The sequence below is a fragment of the Diadema antillarum genome, unplaced genomic scaffold (assembly GCF_040938485.1).
Source record: "Diadema antillarum isolate AM-2024a unplaced genomic scaffold, OU_Dant_1.0 seq00001860_RagTag, whole genome shotgun sequence".
Taxonomy (NCBI): Eukaryota; Metazoa; Echinodermata; class Echinoidea; order Diadematoida; family Diadematidae; genus Diadema; species Diadema antillarum.
This window is the reverse complement of record NW_027272531.1, coordinates 576,319-590,417: the sequence shown is the minus strand read 5'-3', so window position 1 is coordinate 590,417 and position 14,099 is coordinate 576,319. Positions and strand designations below refer to the sequence as shown.

General features: G+C 39.1%; 1 protein-coding gene across 1 annotated transcript in view; it reads left to right on the top strand.

The window, feature by feature from the left end:
- Nucleotides 1–2,184: 2,184 nt before the first annotated feature.
- The window catches only part of LOC139712813 (uncharacterized), a 30,017-nt gene continuing 18,102 nt past the window's right edge, over nt 2,185–14,099 (top strand). Inside the window, exons 1-10 of the mRNA XM_071624605.1 lie at nt 2,185–2,249; nt 2,889–2,970; nt 3,900–4,145; nt 4,767–4,868; nt 5,778–5,888; nt 9,312–9,425; nt 10,048–10,138; nt 10,750–10,967; nt 11,912–11,996; nt 12,623–12,851. Of these exons, the coding sequence (XP_071480706.1) occupies nt 2,185–2,249; nt 2,889–2,970; nt 3,900–4,145; nt 4,767–4,868; nt 5,778–5,888; nt 9,312–9,425; nt 10,048–10,138; nt 10,750–10,967; nt 11,912–11,996; nt 12,623–12,851 (1,343 nt within the window). The remainder of the gene's footprint in view (nt 2,250–2,888; nt 2,971–3,899; nt 4,146–4,766; nt 4,869–5,777; nt 5,889–9,311; nt 9,426–10,047; nt 10,139–10,749; nt 10,968–11,911; nt 11,997–12,622; nt 12,852–14,099) is intronic.

Sequence of the window (14,099 nt, the reverse complement as noted above, 5' to 3'; positions counted from 1 at the left end):
AGTTAAAGTTATTGATTGAGAGGACACAATCAGCATTTCATATGCAGATCACTTTCATTTCACTTCGTTAATGTGGCGTGAAAGTCGATGGGAATGTAGTCACCCCTATCAAGAGAAAGAGAGAGAGTTAGATTAAACTGTTTTAAAAATGTGCTAATCCAATTTTATTTTACTTGAACGTCTGTAATTATTCACATGTTACCTGCCTTGCCCTCGATCTACAACTCATTTTTTCAGATGAAGAAACGTACTTGTATTTAGCTTTGACATAATTAACATCTTTGTCTCATGACATAGGCATCCTATCCACTCTTTGATTCAAGAAAAACGGCATTTTGTCCGATTGCACCAATGCATATGAAAATAAGTGTCTCTTGGGGGTAAACTCAGTGCATATTTTGTGATGTTTCAGATGTGGATTGTCCGTCTCAAGCCTGCAAGCTGGAATTCGTTTGCACTATGCATAGTGACATTTCAGTATGAAAAAAAACTTATACAGGCATCTTTCTGTAGCCGCCGTTATGGTTAAAATCTTCACAATTTAGATAATGGCAATCTTGTAAATGGCCACGCAATGCCGACAACTGCCTTTAATTCCTTCCTCCGTAAATCTTTGATTGTCCAGTACATATAGCTTTAGCTGTTTTGTTGTAGCACGTTTGATTACTTGAAGCTATTTGTATGTCTTATGAATTGGTTTGCCCTTTCGATGTATAAAAGTCTAGAGATCATGTTTTCTGTCACTGTTTTCACTATCATTCTGAGAGGTATAAGCGAGTACGCAGTTGCATCGTGTCCGTGTGTTTTACAATTGCAGTGTCTCTTTTGAGCAACAGAATTTAAGGAGCCTGGAAATACATATTCATATTGCCGATATGCTTCCGAGATATTCGAATAATGTCATCAATGTTAGCACTGATTATGATAGTCTAAAATGATCACGCGTTTTTACGTAACGAGGATGCAGAATTTAGGGATAAGCAGTAATTATTAACTAGCACAGTATGCCTCAAATGATTATGAGAGTCTAAAAATGATCACGCATTGTTACGTAACGAGGATGCAGAATTTGTGGATAAGCGGTAATTATTAACTAGCACAGTATAATGCCTCAAACGTCTATGTATGAAACAGAGAATGTAAACCTTAGATGTGAATTTTGGTACTTTACTTAAAATTACACGTCTTGACCAGCTTTTGACAGGGTGGGCTAAATTGTGTTCGTATCCATCAAATCCTCCCACGCCCACAGTAAAACAACACCTCTAATGATTCTCTTTGGGAGTTATTAGGAAAGAGAAAAGAGGGAAAACAACAACACTGACATGAACCTTGGATTGTATATCTTGTTAGTATATGTTTCTGTGTATGTGTATTGCCACCATAAAATCTTGATATCGAGCGATTGAATTGTCAGGAACTACATTGGACTTGATTACGTTTCTGAAATAAATACGATGTACTGTTGTGTATGAAAAATATCTAAGCATTTGATTTTTTAATGAATTTGTAGTTTGAGTCTGTATTTGTGTGGTGGACGGCACGAGCGAGCAAAAGGCTGCAGTGTAATACGGTGATAATAGTCACCCATCGTTATTTCGTTGTAAACTTCAGGGAGAATGTGAATGTTGGTGAATGTTTGTGATGTCAGAGAACAATTTGATTTGATTTAATTTTGTTTTGATTTATTTATTTATCCAATGTATGGCATCATTTACAATTCTGTTTTTTTTTTTGTTTTTTTAGCAATATAACCAAACATAATTGTTTATATACATACACATAATGACACTCACTATAGCTAGTTTCTACAATTTCAAAAATTTCAATTTCAATTTAACAATTTCAAATTTAATTTCGTGTTACCTCTCCATTACTGCTGATCAAAAGTGTATGATCATTACATCAAAACAAGGCTTAAGCAGCTTCTTTCCTTTCTAGGTCAGAATTGGCGAGTGACATTTTTAATACAGTCAATAAACGTTGCGTAAACCCGCGAGTTGTGTAACGGCGATTAAACAAATGATATGCGATAAGGATTATACATGCAAATTCATCAACGTTCTTTGCAAAAACTCTTAAAGAGTTTAAAAATAACTGCATTATCCTTGCCAGGTTACCAGTGAAGTTAGCTATCCATATATGCTGAATCAAAAGGTGATGTTGTCATTTTAGCATTACAACATGAGGACGTTAGGAGTGATCACTCTGCTGGCTGTTGCCTGCCTGTCCTCGGCCAAATATGAAGGGTGAGTTTTGACGCAAAACTGAATAACTGGCGCTATTTCATATGCATACTCTTCGTCTCCTTAACATTTTATTTATTCCTCTCCACTCTACAACTACATTCATTTCTCCTTGTTATCAATATTTGCTTTGTAGTGCTATTGTTGTTGTGTTTAAAAAAAGAAAATGAACGCTTTTAAAATCATTTGTCCAAAGCAATGCTGACATCAAATCAGACCACAATGAATCTTACACAAATCAAATATTAGTGTGAATAATGCTAGTCCTCGTGGTTATTACTTCCGTTACCAAATTCCATATTTTTTTCTCTTGTTACCCTTGACGATCGCAAAGCTCAGTGTATGTCAACATCCAGCTCTTTCTCCTTTCATTTTCTTGTTCTCATCATTCCTCTCTTTTTCTCTCCCTTTCTATCTCTTCCTCTTCCTCTCCCCCCTCCCTCTCTCTCTGTCTATGTCTGCAGTTTCAGCCTTTGTCTCGTTTTCTTACAGTGGGTAAAATGACACTTTTTCTATGATATACCTTACGATTGTAGACATATGGCAGACATCAGATATGAGACCTATGAATAAATACACCGAAATATAAAGAGAAGAGTCTTCTATGACGATTCCTCACATGTTGTTTCTCGTTTCATTTAGCTGGGAGCTGTGGAGACTGCAACCCGCTAACAATTCTCACAGAAGCTGGTTGAGGGATCTGGAACTGAATCTCGGAGATGTGGTACGTGTCTCTATTTTGTTAAACCTGCTTGTCCCCCATGACACCTGACTAAACATTATGATAATAATCATTACAAAATTTGGATGGGATCCATTTGCAATAAGTTTCAAATCATGTGCCCAGAAAATGTCATGGGGATTTCCTTTCTTGGTATAACAAAATGGGACATTTGGGATTCTGAAACAAATGAACGCTTGTGCCATTTTGAGTCCACAAAACAACAAGACATGTTCATGGTCAAGGCTACCATCTGCCAATCTCCAGAAATTAATGAACATCATAAGCAGTCCTTCGTCCCACGCACTGTGCGGACTTGGAACTCACTGCCCCCTGACATCATATCAGCCCCATCAGTGGAAGCCTTCCGGCTTAAGCTGATGGTAAGCTATGCAGTGTAGACTGCTAATTGATTTTTACTCGCACCCTCAGATATTTTATACAGCTGCACTTTCACACAAGCACAGCTCGTACAGCATGACTTACGCCTGTAATAATCTTCAAGTATGACGGACGCAGGTCTACCAGAAGAAGAAGAAGAAGAAGAAGAGAACGAAATAATCAAGTTTACTTTGTTATGAAGTAACATTCTCCTTCATTGTAACTTTGTAATAATTGTTTGAAAATCATGTTATTTCAAGTGCCTTTTTGATGTCGCGGTATTGTCAGTTCATTCTCATACATACCCTGTTAATTTTGTGTTCTATTTAAAAGTGAGATAAAGTTGGAATGGAATTGAACCTGACCTGGATATGCTTCGTTTCTAGCTCCCTATACGTACAACTGTACTGTCACTGACTCTTTGTTTTTGCAGAGCAATTATGATATGCTCAGTAAAGTTTGTTAATTACCCAGCTGTTTTCAAGAAAGTCATTTTGTTTTTGCTTGTAATGTATGCTTATCTAAAATCTTTGTTATCTGTATCCAAACAGCTGGACTTCTGGACCAGTATCTCAAAGCTGCCTGGCGACCCTGTAGACATCTTGGTCCCACCCCGGTTTCAAACAACTCTCAGTGATCGCATGGCGGACGTGGGAATCCCTTATAAGGTCGTGATGCATGACGTTGGCGAACTTATAGCCAATCAGATGGCAGAAATCCAGAAGAGGCGTGCCACAGACGTGAAGGCCTCGTCCGCTGCCAATTTTGATCACAACGTTTACCACACTTATGATGAGGTATGAAAAAGGAGGAGAGAGTGTAAGCGACGAATAAAAAAAACCAAACAAACGTAGAAAGCTGAGAGAGTGATACACAATGTCAGTGATGAGTCGAATTTACTTTCCATATTGGTAATGAAAATCTGAAGCATTCTCCTTATATTATCCTCATAAAGTTCTACTTTGACATTATGGGATGTAGCCTTCTTATCAGGTCTTGGCGGCACGAAAACTTAAATAGATCTTAACTTTTGAACGGATTGTCCGATTTTCCTCAAATTTTACTGATGTGCTCGTCTAATATTGCTGCATTCATTAAATAAACGTATATCATTTGGAGTAATTTCCCCATGCCTTTCCTCATGCCTTTCCATGAGCCTTATTAGGTCCCCCTTTTTCAATAAAGAGGGAAAAGAGGACTAGATTTGCTGATTTGTACTCTTTATCTAATGGTTTTAAGTCGTTTCCTTGCAGCAACTGCAGGGTTTTTTTGTACCATTTATTCCAGTAAAGGTATTATTACTTGTATTGATTTTTCATTATCAGAACCATTGGTAGCAGCCTCGTCATCACCATCATAATTTTGTTTTTCGTCATCATGCACAAAGTTCGAGTCAAGAGATTTTTCCTTCATTCCAGATTCAACAATGGGTGGCCGACCTTGCTGTCGAGAATCCCGACATCGTGTCGACGTTCAACATCGGGAAGTCATATGAAGGGCGGGATATCAATGGATTCCGGGTCAGACTTTTCAATTGTCATGTTTCATCTCAGTATCATCTTAGTTTTGTATTTTGTTGTCCTGACAAACATGCAGGGTACAATATTGAGATAAAAGTCGTGCCAATGATGTCTCGTCAGTCATGTATACCTAGGAAATACTTTGAAAACTTACATGACGAAACGTTGAAAGGTCTTTTTTTGTCAACTGTATGGGATGGAAAGGGAGTAGTGCGGTGGTCGGAATGCACCGTATGCTATCTTTCATAACGTTATAAAGCGAATCATTCCCCCCCCCCCCCCCTTTACCGAACAAAGAACATTGACGTACAGTATGGCGTATACTCATCACAAACTGTGTGCCTGCGTATTTTTTCCTCCATCCATCATAATAAACGGATAGAAAATCTTCCAGTTCACTCCACCTCACCACAAATAACGCAATAATTATGGTAATGAGGGTTGGGTGGAATTGGTCGGAGAAATGATTCGCGTACATCTCATTTAGTATGATAAAGTTATCGCTGGCAATTGCAAAGTAATGGCTGGCAAAAAAAATATGCAAAAAGACTTAAAAATCTATTTAATGGTAAATTAATGAACGTGATTAAACAAATATTTGACTCTTCTCATGAACTGAAACATATACGCAGAACTTTTTTTTTGTAATTCTTGTTGTCGTCGATGTTGTTGTTGGTCTTCTTTAGTGATGATGATACTTTCTTGTTCATTAACATGATTAATTAACTTGATTGATATGTCACGAAATATCAAGCCATCAGTGGTAACCACTACCAGCAACACTAAGTATTAAGATCTAAATAACCTATGGGGAAAATGAATGAATTCAATTCAGTTCAATTCAATTTCACTTAACTTATAGAAATGATTATCTCTGTGCATTAACGTCTCATCTGTTCGCCATCGCAGCTGCGTGGTACCGGAAGTACCGCTGTCAACCCGACTGCGGTGTGGTTTGAGGGCGGTATTCACGCCCGGGAATGGATCTCTCCGGCCACTGTCATGGGTTTTACACGTAAGGTAAGTCCGGTGAAGGAGTTTTTGGAGTTTTTGTTAGGGTATTTATTTGATTGCTTGTCTATTCATTTATTTATTTATCTATCTATTCTTTTATTTATCTATTTGTTATCTATCTATTCATTCATTCATTCATTCATTCATTCATTCATTTATTTCACTTTTTTGTTTTGAGAGAGAGAGAGAAGAGACAGATAGACGGAAGGTGACAGAGCAAGAGATAAACAGAATAACTAACAGGAAGAGCGTGTTTGTGTTTTCATACTCGATATTACTGGATTTGATCTTTTTATTGTTTTATTTTCATGAAGGCATTTACTTATGACTCTTTCTAGTTGAGAATGTGTCTATATACGTTTTTATCCGTGCCTTTGGCTGTCAATTAAATCCTTCTGTTTGTTTGTTTGTTTGTTTTTGCAGTTTGTGTGTGAGAAGGCGATGAGAAAATGCCGATTGGAGATGTTTGTCTTGGCTGTTGTTGTAGCAAGGTCTTATGTGTTGCGCATAAGGAAAAACTGATTATGGTTAATGTTTCAGATGTATAATAGAGCCAGGATAGAAGTGGGAACATGGGAAATGAAAATAAAATGAATAGAAATAGGCTATTTGAAAATGAAGATATAAAGAATACCATTTAAAATGTGTGTGTGTGTGTATGTGTGTGTGTGTGTGTCTGTACGTCATAGTTTTCAATAAGTGGGAAATCGACGGCTAGCTTGCAAGTGCCATTTAGTCTTTGTCGTATACACGCTTATTTCAAAAATAATCGTCACTTATCTAAGAGACAGGGTCGCCAACGCATTCACACTGTGTGTATCATGAAGATTCTTCATGGGAACGAGAGAATGTGTCCGGGACTTGCCCGGCATAGCAAGAGATATTGCATGCATAAATTCACAATATCTGAATGTATTCAATAGGTACAGGCAAAGTGCGAAAAAAATAAGTCTTCACGAGAAAAAAAAAATCAATAAAAATTGAAGTACACTTGTGGATACGTGGGCCATAGGTTCTTAGCGTAATGGACCTACTACATATTGACAGACAGTCATCATTTCGTTGATCAATGCATGCCTCCCTTTTTTTGAAAAATGTTACAAAAACATTTCAAACATTCTTCCCTGCTTTGTTCTTACATTCTTCCCTGCTTTGATCTTATGGTCACCGCCGCCGGCAAGCCGCAGCAAAGCACAACGCAGCTCTGTAAAATCTGTAAACTAAATGCGCAATCAAGGAAAATACATCTGTCACATTGCAGTTGTGGTATGTATTTGATTATTACAGCTCAGACATTTTTATTAGCGACATGAAAGTACTTTCAAAGCGAAAGGTAACTTTTTATAGCTAATTAATTCTGATTCGTGTTATATACGATTACATAGAATAATCAAGTATAAAGAGGTATGTTATACATCCTTTTACGCATAATTTTTCAGAAGAAAGACAAAGAGTTAGGAAAATGATATGCATATCTCACTATTAAGCAAGATCATTTGTGAGCGATAGCGAGCGAGTATGAAATTTCCAATCCAATAACACGAAGTTAGTTATGTTCTGAGGTTTGCTGCTTTTCATCACTGACGTTTATTCAAAGACATTTCCGTCTAAAAGGCGCATCAGGCAAATAAGACTGGAATCACGGACACAGTTCTTTTGTCAGTGACGATGCATGGTTATGCAACCATCAATTTCGCGGACACCTGTATAGTACTCATTAAGATGCGCATAATCAGGTGGCGGCGAATCTCATACTTGCTGGCTGGATTCGTTGAAAAGTCCATTGTTAGTAGGTTCATGATAGCGCCAAGTCAAGTTGTCATTCCGTAGCTTGACTAAACATGAGTCCTGTATTGTCATTATAATGGATCTAATTGAATAAACATCGCTAGCTAATGCAGGCTATGCTTCATCTTCTCTATTTTTTAATTGATTTTGACTGAAATGGCGCACCAAGGACTGGATCGTTTTAGTATTGAGAGTTTCACACAAGATCTTTTCTTTATAGTAGCCACAGAAAGGAACTAAACGTAGCAAAATAGACTCAAGAAGAATTTAAGTCCCAAGATGGAATTAAGAGAATTTTTGTAACCCCAGCCAAAGGTTAAAGAATTTTACATAAAGTTGCCTGTTGAACTATAACCTGTATTCTTTTGACTTTCTCTAGAAAGGCCCTGTGTCCGAAGTCGGACGCGGGTGCCTAGCTTTATCCATTGCAAAGACAGACAGACAGACACTCTTCCAAAATTCATTTCGCTACTCGCAATCGTAGATGTATTTAGGTTATATGACAATGTTCTCAACTGATAGCGGTTTATGATGTGTTTTGTCTAATCGCTTTGTTTTGTTTTTTAATTCCTATTTATCAAGTCTTTAGGTTATATTCAGATGAAATATGCCCATGCGTCATTACATTCATAACCTCCGTTTTCTTTCTCTTGATCAATGATTGTCTCTATCGTTCTATCCATCATCTAATGTCTTCCTCTCGCTTCATCTGTCAATTTAATTGTTTGACTATCATACGTCCCTCACTGTATGCGAGTTTATAGCTCTTGTTTTCTCTTTATCTCCATATTAATACGTATCTATTCGTTTACCCCATTTCTTCTTATCCATCTTTCTATCCATCCGTCCATCTGTCCATCTATCCCCACCCAATCCACGTCTTGTCAGCAACCTTTTTCCATCTACCAATATCGTCATCCGTCCATCCATCCATCCACCCATCTATCCATCCATTTGTCCATTCATCCATTTATCTATCCATCCATTTATCAATCTATCCATCCATCCATTTATCAATCCATCCATCCATCCATTTATCAATCCATCCATCCACTCATTCATCCGTCCATCCCTTTATACATCCATCTATCTATTCATTCATTCATTCATCCATCCATTTATCCACCCATCCGTCTATGCATCCATCTATCTGTCCATCCATCCATCCACCCATCCACCCATCCATCCATCCCTTTATGCATCCACCCATCCATATATCTATCTATCCATCCATTCATCCATCCCTTTATCCATAAATCTATCCATCCATCCATCCATTCATTAATCCATCTATCCTTTCATCTATCCATCCACCCACCCACCCACTCATCCATTCATTCATCCGTCCATCTATCCATCCATTCATCCATCCATCTACCCATCCATCCATTTATTTATCCATTGATCCATTCATCTATCTATCTATCCATCATCCATTTATCCATCCGTCCATCTATCCATCCATTTATCCATCCATCCATCCGTCTATCTGTCTATCAACCTATTCATCCATCCATCCATCCATCCATCCATCCATCTATCCGCCCATCTATTTATCCATCCAATGATCCATACATCCATTTGTCGATCCACCTCCCTAATACCATCCTATCTGTGCACCCGTCTTCCACCTCCTACCAGCTGGTCGATGCTTACAGAGCAGGCGACAGTCTCGTGATGAACATGCTAGACAACGTTGACTGGTACATCGTTCCCTCCCTCAACGTTGATGGATACGCATACACTTGGGAGGCGGTAAGTGCAAAAGATAAAATACTAGAGTCAGAAAGGAGAGAAGAGAGGAAGAAACAAGTGAACAGAAATAGCAACAGAATGTCACAATTTTAATATACAAATTGTTGCAAAAGAAATACTTTACGGTTTATTAGTGTATGCGTGTGGAATATCTTTGTACGTCACATATATATCACAGATATAATGTTATTGTATAGTAATAATCATTTTAACTCATTTTTTTAATTCTTTGCGTTAGTGAACACTAAGTGGAAATAAATTCAAATCAGATCAGCTGGATTTCAAACTGTGATAACCTTCAAGATGAAGGGTGGTCCCGTCCCATACCAGAAATGTCCCTCTAAACGATGTCCTATACAAGTCAATTCGAAGATTCTTTGAAAGCGGGTGATAAATGATGATTCTGATCACGAGACCGGTCTGTATTCTTGAAATTAAGCAACAGACATGCATCGCAATCTCTCCGGATTACACTTATATAACATTATGTTTGCTGCTACTACCCTTCTACCCCCCCCCCCCCCCATCCCCTTGACAAAAGAACAGGAATAAGATAAATAAAGAAAAAGTCGCATGCTATGAACGAAACTCATTTTGGCCTGCGTTACTCTCCACTTTTTAGGACCGTCTGTGGCGTAAAACAAGGTCACCCAACCCTGGATTTACCTGTACTGGGAAGGATCCAAACAGAAACTGGGCTTACGAATGGAGTGGTAAGAATCAGTGCACCCCTATGTGTAATTAGTCTATGTTTTGATATAGAGCCTACAGGTACGATACAATGAGCATCGCTAAAAACTGAGAGCACGAGGCTTATTATGTCAATCAGTGACCATAGCATTTGGCTATTATTCTTCGTTGAGATGTATTTATTCTTTTGTGTGTGTGTGTGTGTGTGTGTGTGTGTGTGTGTGTGTGTGTGTGTGTGTGTGTGTGTGTGTGTGGTGCATGTGTGTTCCCTTCAGAATAAAAGAGAATGATAATATGATATAATATTACGATACCTACATTCTCGTATTCGTGTATTGTGTATATTACGTGATATTTTTTCTGCTGCCTTCGTTGTTGTTTAAGGTTTGCACTCAAGATGACAAACTCCACACCTCTGTTATAGAGATGGCACTGTATTTCCCGACACTCATTGAATTATGATAATCATTGGGGTTGTGGCCTGTGCATATATGTATGACAAAATGCACTTTCGAGTTTGGAAAGTTGTTCCTTCTGTAGACAAAAATGACGGTTAAAAATTCAAGTAAGACCAGCGAAGAATAAATGCAAATTAAATGCCAGTTTTACGCTGCTACTGCCATTCGATGTACAGGACCAGGAACCAGTCCCTGGCCGTGCTCAGACAACTATCACGGACCGGAGCCCCTCTCGGAGCCTGCCGTGGCTAACGTGGTCCGATTCCTGAGACAGAAGAAGGCCGAGGGACAGGATTTCATCATCTTCCTCGATTGGCACAGCTACTCTCAGAAGATCATCGCCCCGTGGTCGTACAAGTCTGTCGACACCCACACCCCAGATTACGACGATCAGGTTAGATTAGGCCTAAGTATTGACGAAAGGCAAAGCATAGTAATCATCGGATATCTTAATGTTTCTTTTTTGTTGGACAACTTCTTTAAGGTTACACTTTCCTTTCTTCTACCCCCTCCCTCTCCCTCTTCCCTCTTCCCTCTTTCTCTCTTTCTCTCTCTCTCTCTCTCTTTGACCCCGTTTACAGTGCGGGACTGGGCCGAGCCGCGGCCGAGCCCAGCCTCAATTGCCGAGCCGAGCCCCGCAATTTTGTCAGTTTACACTGCCGGGCTCGGCTCTTTCAATATGTTGTCGTAGTGGCGCTCTGCTTGTAAACAAACGCAATTTGGTATAGTCTGGTTTCAGACCCTTTGCCAACTGGATTCCGTGGCGACGAAGTCGCCGTTCGGGCAAAGGCCTTTGCCGAAGGAAAAATCATTTGCAGGACAAAACCACCTTAGACTATACTAGTTTTCGACGTTGAGGGGTTAATATCCTGAATAGCGAAATAGTACGGGCAGAGGGTTTGGAAGCCAGACTAAACTTGGCCGCGCATTTGGCCCAGTTTGCGTTTACACTGAGAAAAGGCCGGGCTCGGCCGCGGCCGAGCCGCGGCCGAGACCACCTCCAGAGCGTGGCCAAATGCTCGCCCAATAATTTTGGCCCCGCATTTGGCCTTTTGCGCGTTTACACTGAAATGAAGGCGGGCTCGGCCGCGGCCGAGCCTCACACTGTAAACGGGGTCTTTGTCTCTTGGAGAGAACGCTATTATTACTAAAAAGAATATCTTTTTTATCATATTTCGAGATGTTCATCAGTAATGCGACACACCTGAAAGTACGCATGCCTTTTCCTGAATAAAGTTTCATCATTATGGATCTAACTGTTGTTATCATTGTGTCCATACCACCCCTCCCTCCCTTCCTCCCTCCCTCCCTCCCTCCCCCCCCCCCCCCCTGATATAGATGGCGTTTGCGAAAGCGGTTTCAGATGCCATTTTCAGCACAAACGACAAGGTGTTCACCTATGGAGCCGGAGCTGAGATAATGTGTAAGTCTTATCGGCTACCGGTCCTAGATATAGCCTCGTGTTTCTGTGATTTTTTTTGTTGTTGTCTGAATAAGATATGCTGTGATGAAAATAAGATTATCCTCGGCAAGACAGAGTGATGAAATTAGTTTCAAGTCCTGACACAAACATTCTCTAATTCTTCAGTGTTCTTTGTGTTTACTACAATAGAGTGAAGGGCTGATCGATACAAGGACAACATTTTCTAATGCTTTACAGTTCAAGGGAGTGAAATTAAAAAGCATCGAGATGAACGAAAATAGAAGAGAATGAAACCCAATTGTTAATTAAACTAAAGCACAGCGAAAAGAAGTAACGTGATATTATGAAATGCCAAAGGAAATTAATGAAATGACATAGCATTTGATACTCTTTATTTTCTTTTGTTACTGCTTTGATTAGATTTGATTTACAAAAAAATTCTCATCCTACCAATTATATCAGTAAATATGTTAATTTATCTATCTATTTGTCTATCTATCTATCTATCTATCTATCAATTATCTGTCCATCTATCAATCCAAGAGATGCATTTCAATATGTAAATCAAAGCATGCAAACATGATTTGTGACGTGATTACATCGATATCCGTATCGCCCGCAATCAGATCCGGCTGCCGGGTCCAGCAAGGACTTCGGCTACGGGGCCTTCGAACCCTACGGCGAGGACACGGACGGCGGAATCGGAGCCAAGTACTCATACACCATCGAGCTCCGCGACACGGGCGAATACGGCCAACTGCTGCCCGAGTGGCAGATCGAGGAGTCCTACAATGAGATCTACAATGCCGTGCGGGCGATGGGTGACCATATTCTCAGGGAGCTTGGCTTTATCCAGTAGTGACGTCACAATAATTGATCTTCGACATCTACTTGGGGGAAAAGGAGCAAGCTCTCTGCATTCTGTATCGCTCCTCATGCTTTAAAGGCATAATTTACCATTTGCAGATGAAACAAAATCCCAGCATTAGTGCTTTAAAATAGTTCTAAAATGTGAGTCAGGGATAGAAACATCCACTGTAAAGATTTGAAGTGGTAAAATCGATGTTAAGTATTGTTAAGTTTACAAAAAATAATGTGGACAATAGTTGTAATAAATTTGTTTCCAGACTACACCGTCTATATACAGTTACTGTTTATTGAGAAAAATACAGATATCTCCTTATATTTTAGGCTTGAAAATATTTCAATTCACTGTTCCCAAAGGTAAACCGAACCTTTAAGTTTCATTCCATCAATATCAACGCGATTTGCACATCTTTATCAATTGACTATGATATTAGCTCTGGGGTATTGCAACTGTATACACAAATACCGGTAATTTTGTCACTCAAATCCTCTGAAATAAAAACTAAAACCTATACCTCAGATGAGATAAGAACTGCCGTGACTATACATTCTCAAGACAACTTGCAAGTATATAACGATGAATTCCATGTTGATTCTGAGCTGAGCAAAACAATAAATTTTATAATTATGATTTTGTGCTGAGCAAAACCATTGGTAATGCGTATTATCAACTTTGAAAATACTTTTAACCCAAAGGTAAGAGGGAGATGGATAAGGACAAATGAGTTGAGAGAGAGAGAGAAAAGAAGACAGAGGGATGGGGGAGACGTGGAGAGAGAATGAAGAGAGACAGGGAAGAGATGAATACAGAGAGTGGTTGAAGGGTGTGTACAGTTCTGGTCGAGGTGAGGATTTAGCTTTTAACATTTTGCGAGATATTTAAAAACCACTCTATGAGATGTCAAAGAGCATGCAGTTCTAAGGGGTATCAAAAGTTTATTCGATGAAAATCGGTTTCGAAATGGCTGAGATATCCAAAAACAAGGTGAAACAAAGAGATCCTAATAAAGTTGTGGCATGTCGCCTTTTATTATTAGCACTTTTTTTTTGGATATCTCAGCCATTTAAACACCAATTTTCATCAAATAAACGTTAAATCCTTCTTAGAATTACATGCTCTTTCATATTTCATGAGAGGCTTTTCATTATCTCACTCAGGAATGTTCAAAACATGAATCCCCACCTTAACCAGTACTGTACATTCCCTTTAAAGTGAATGGAAGCTAGATCGGAAGC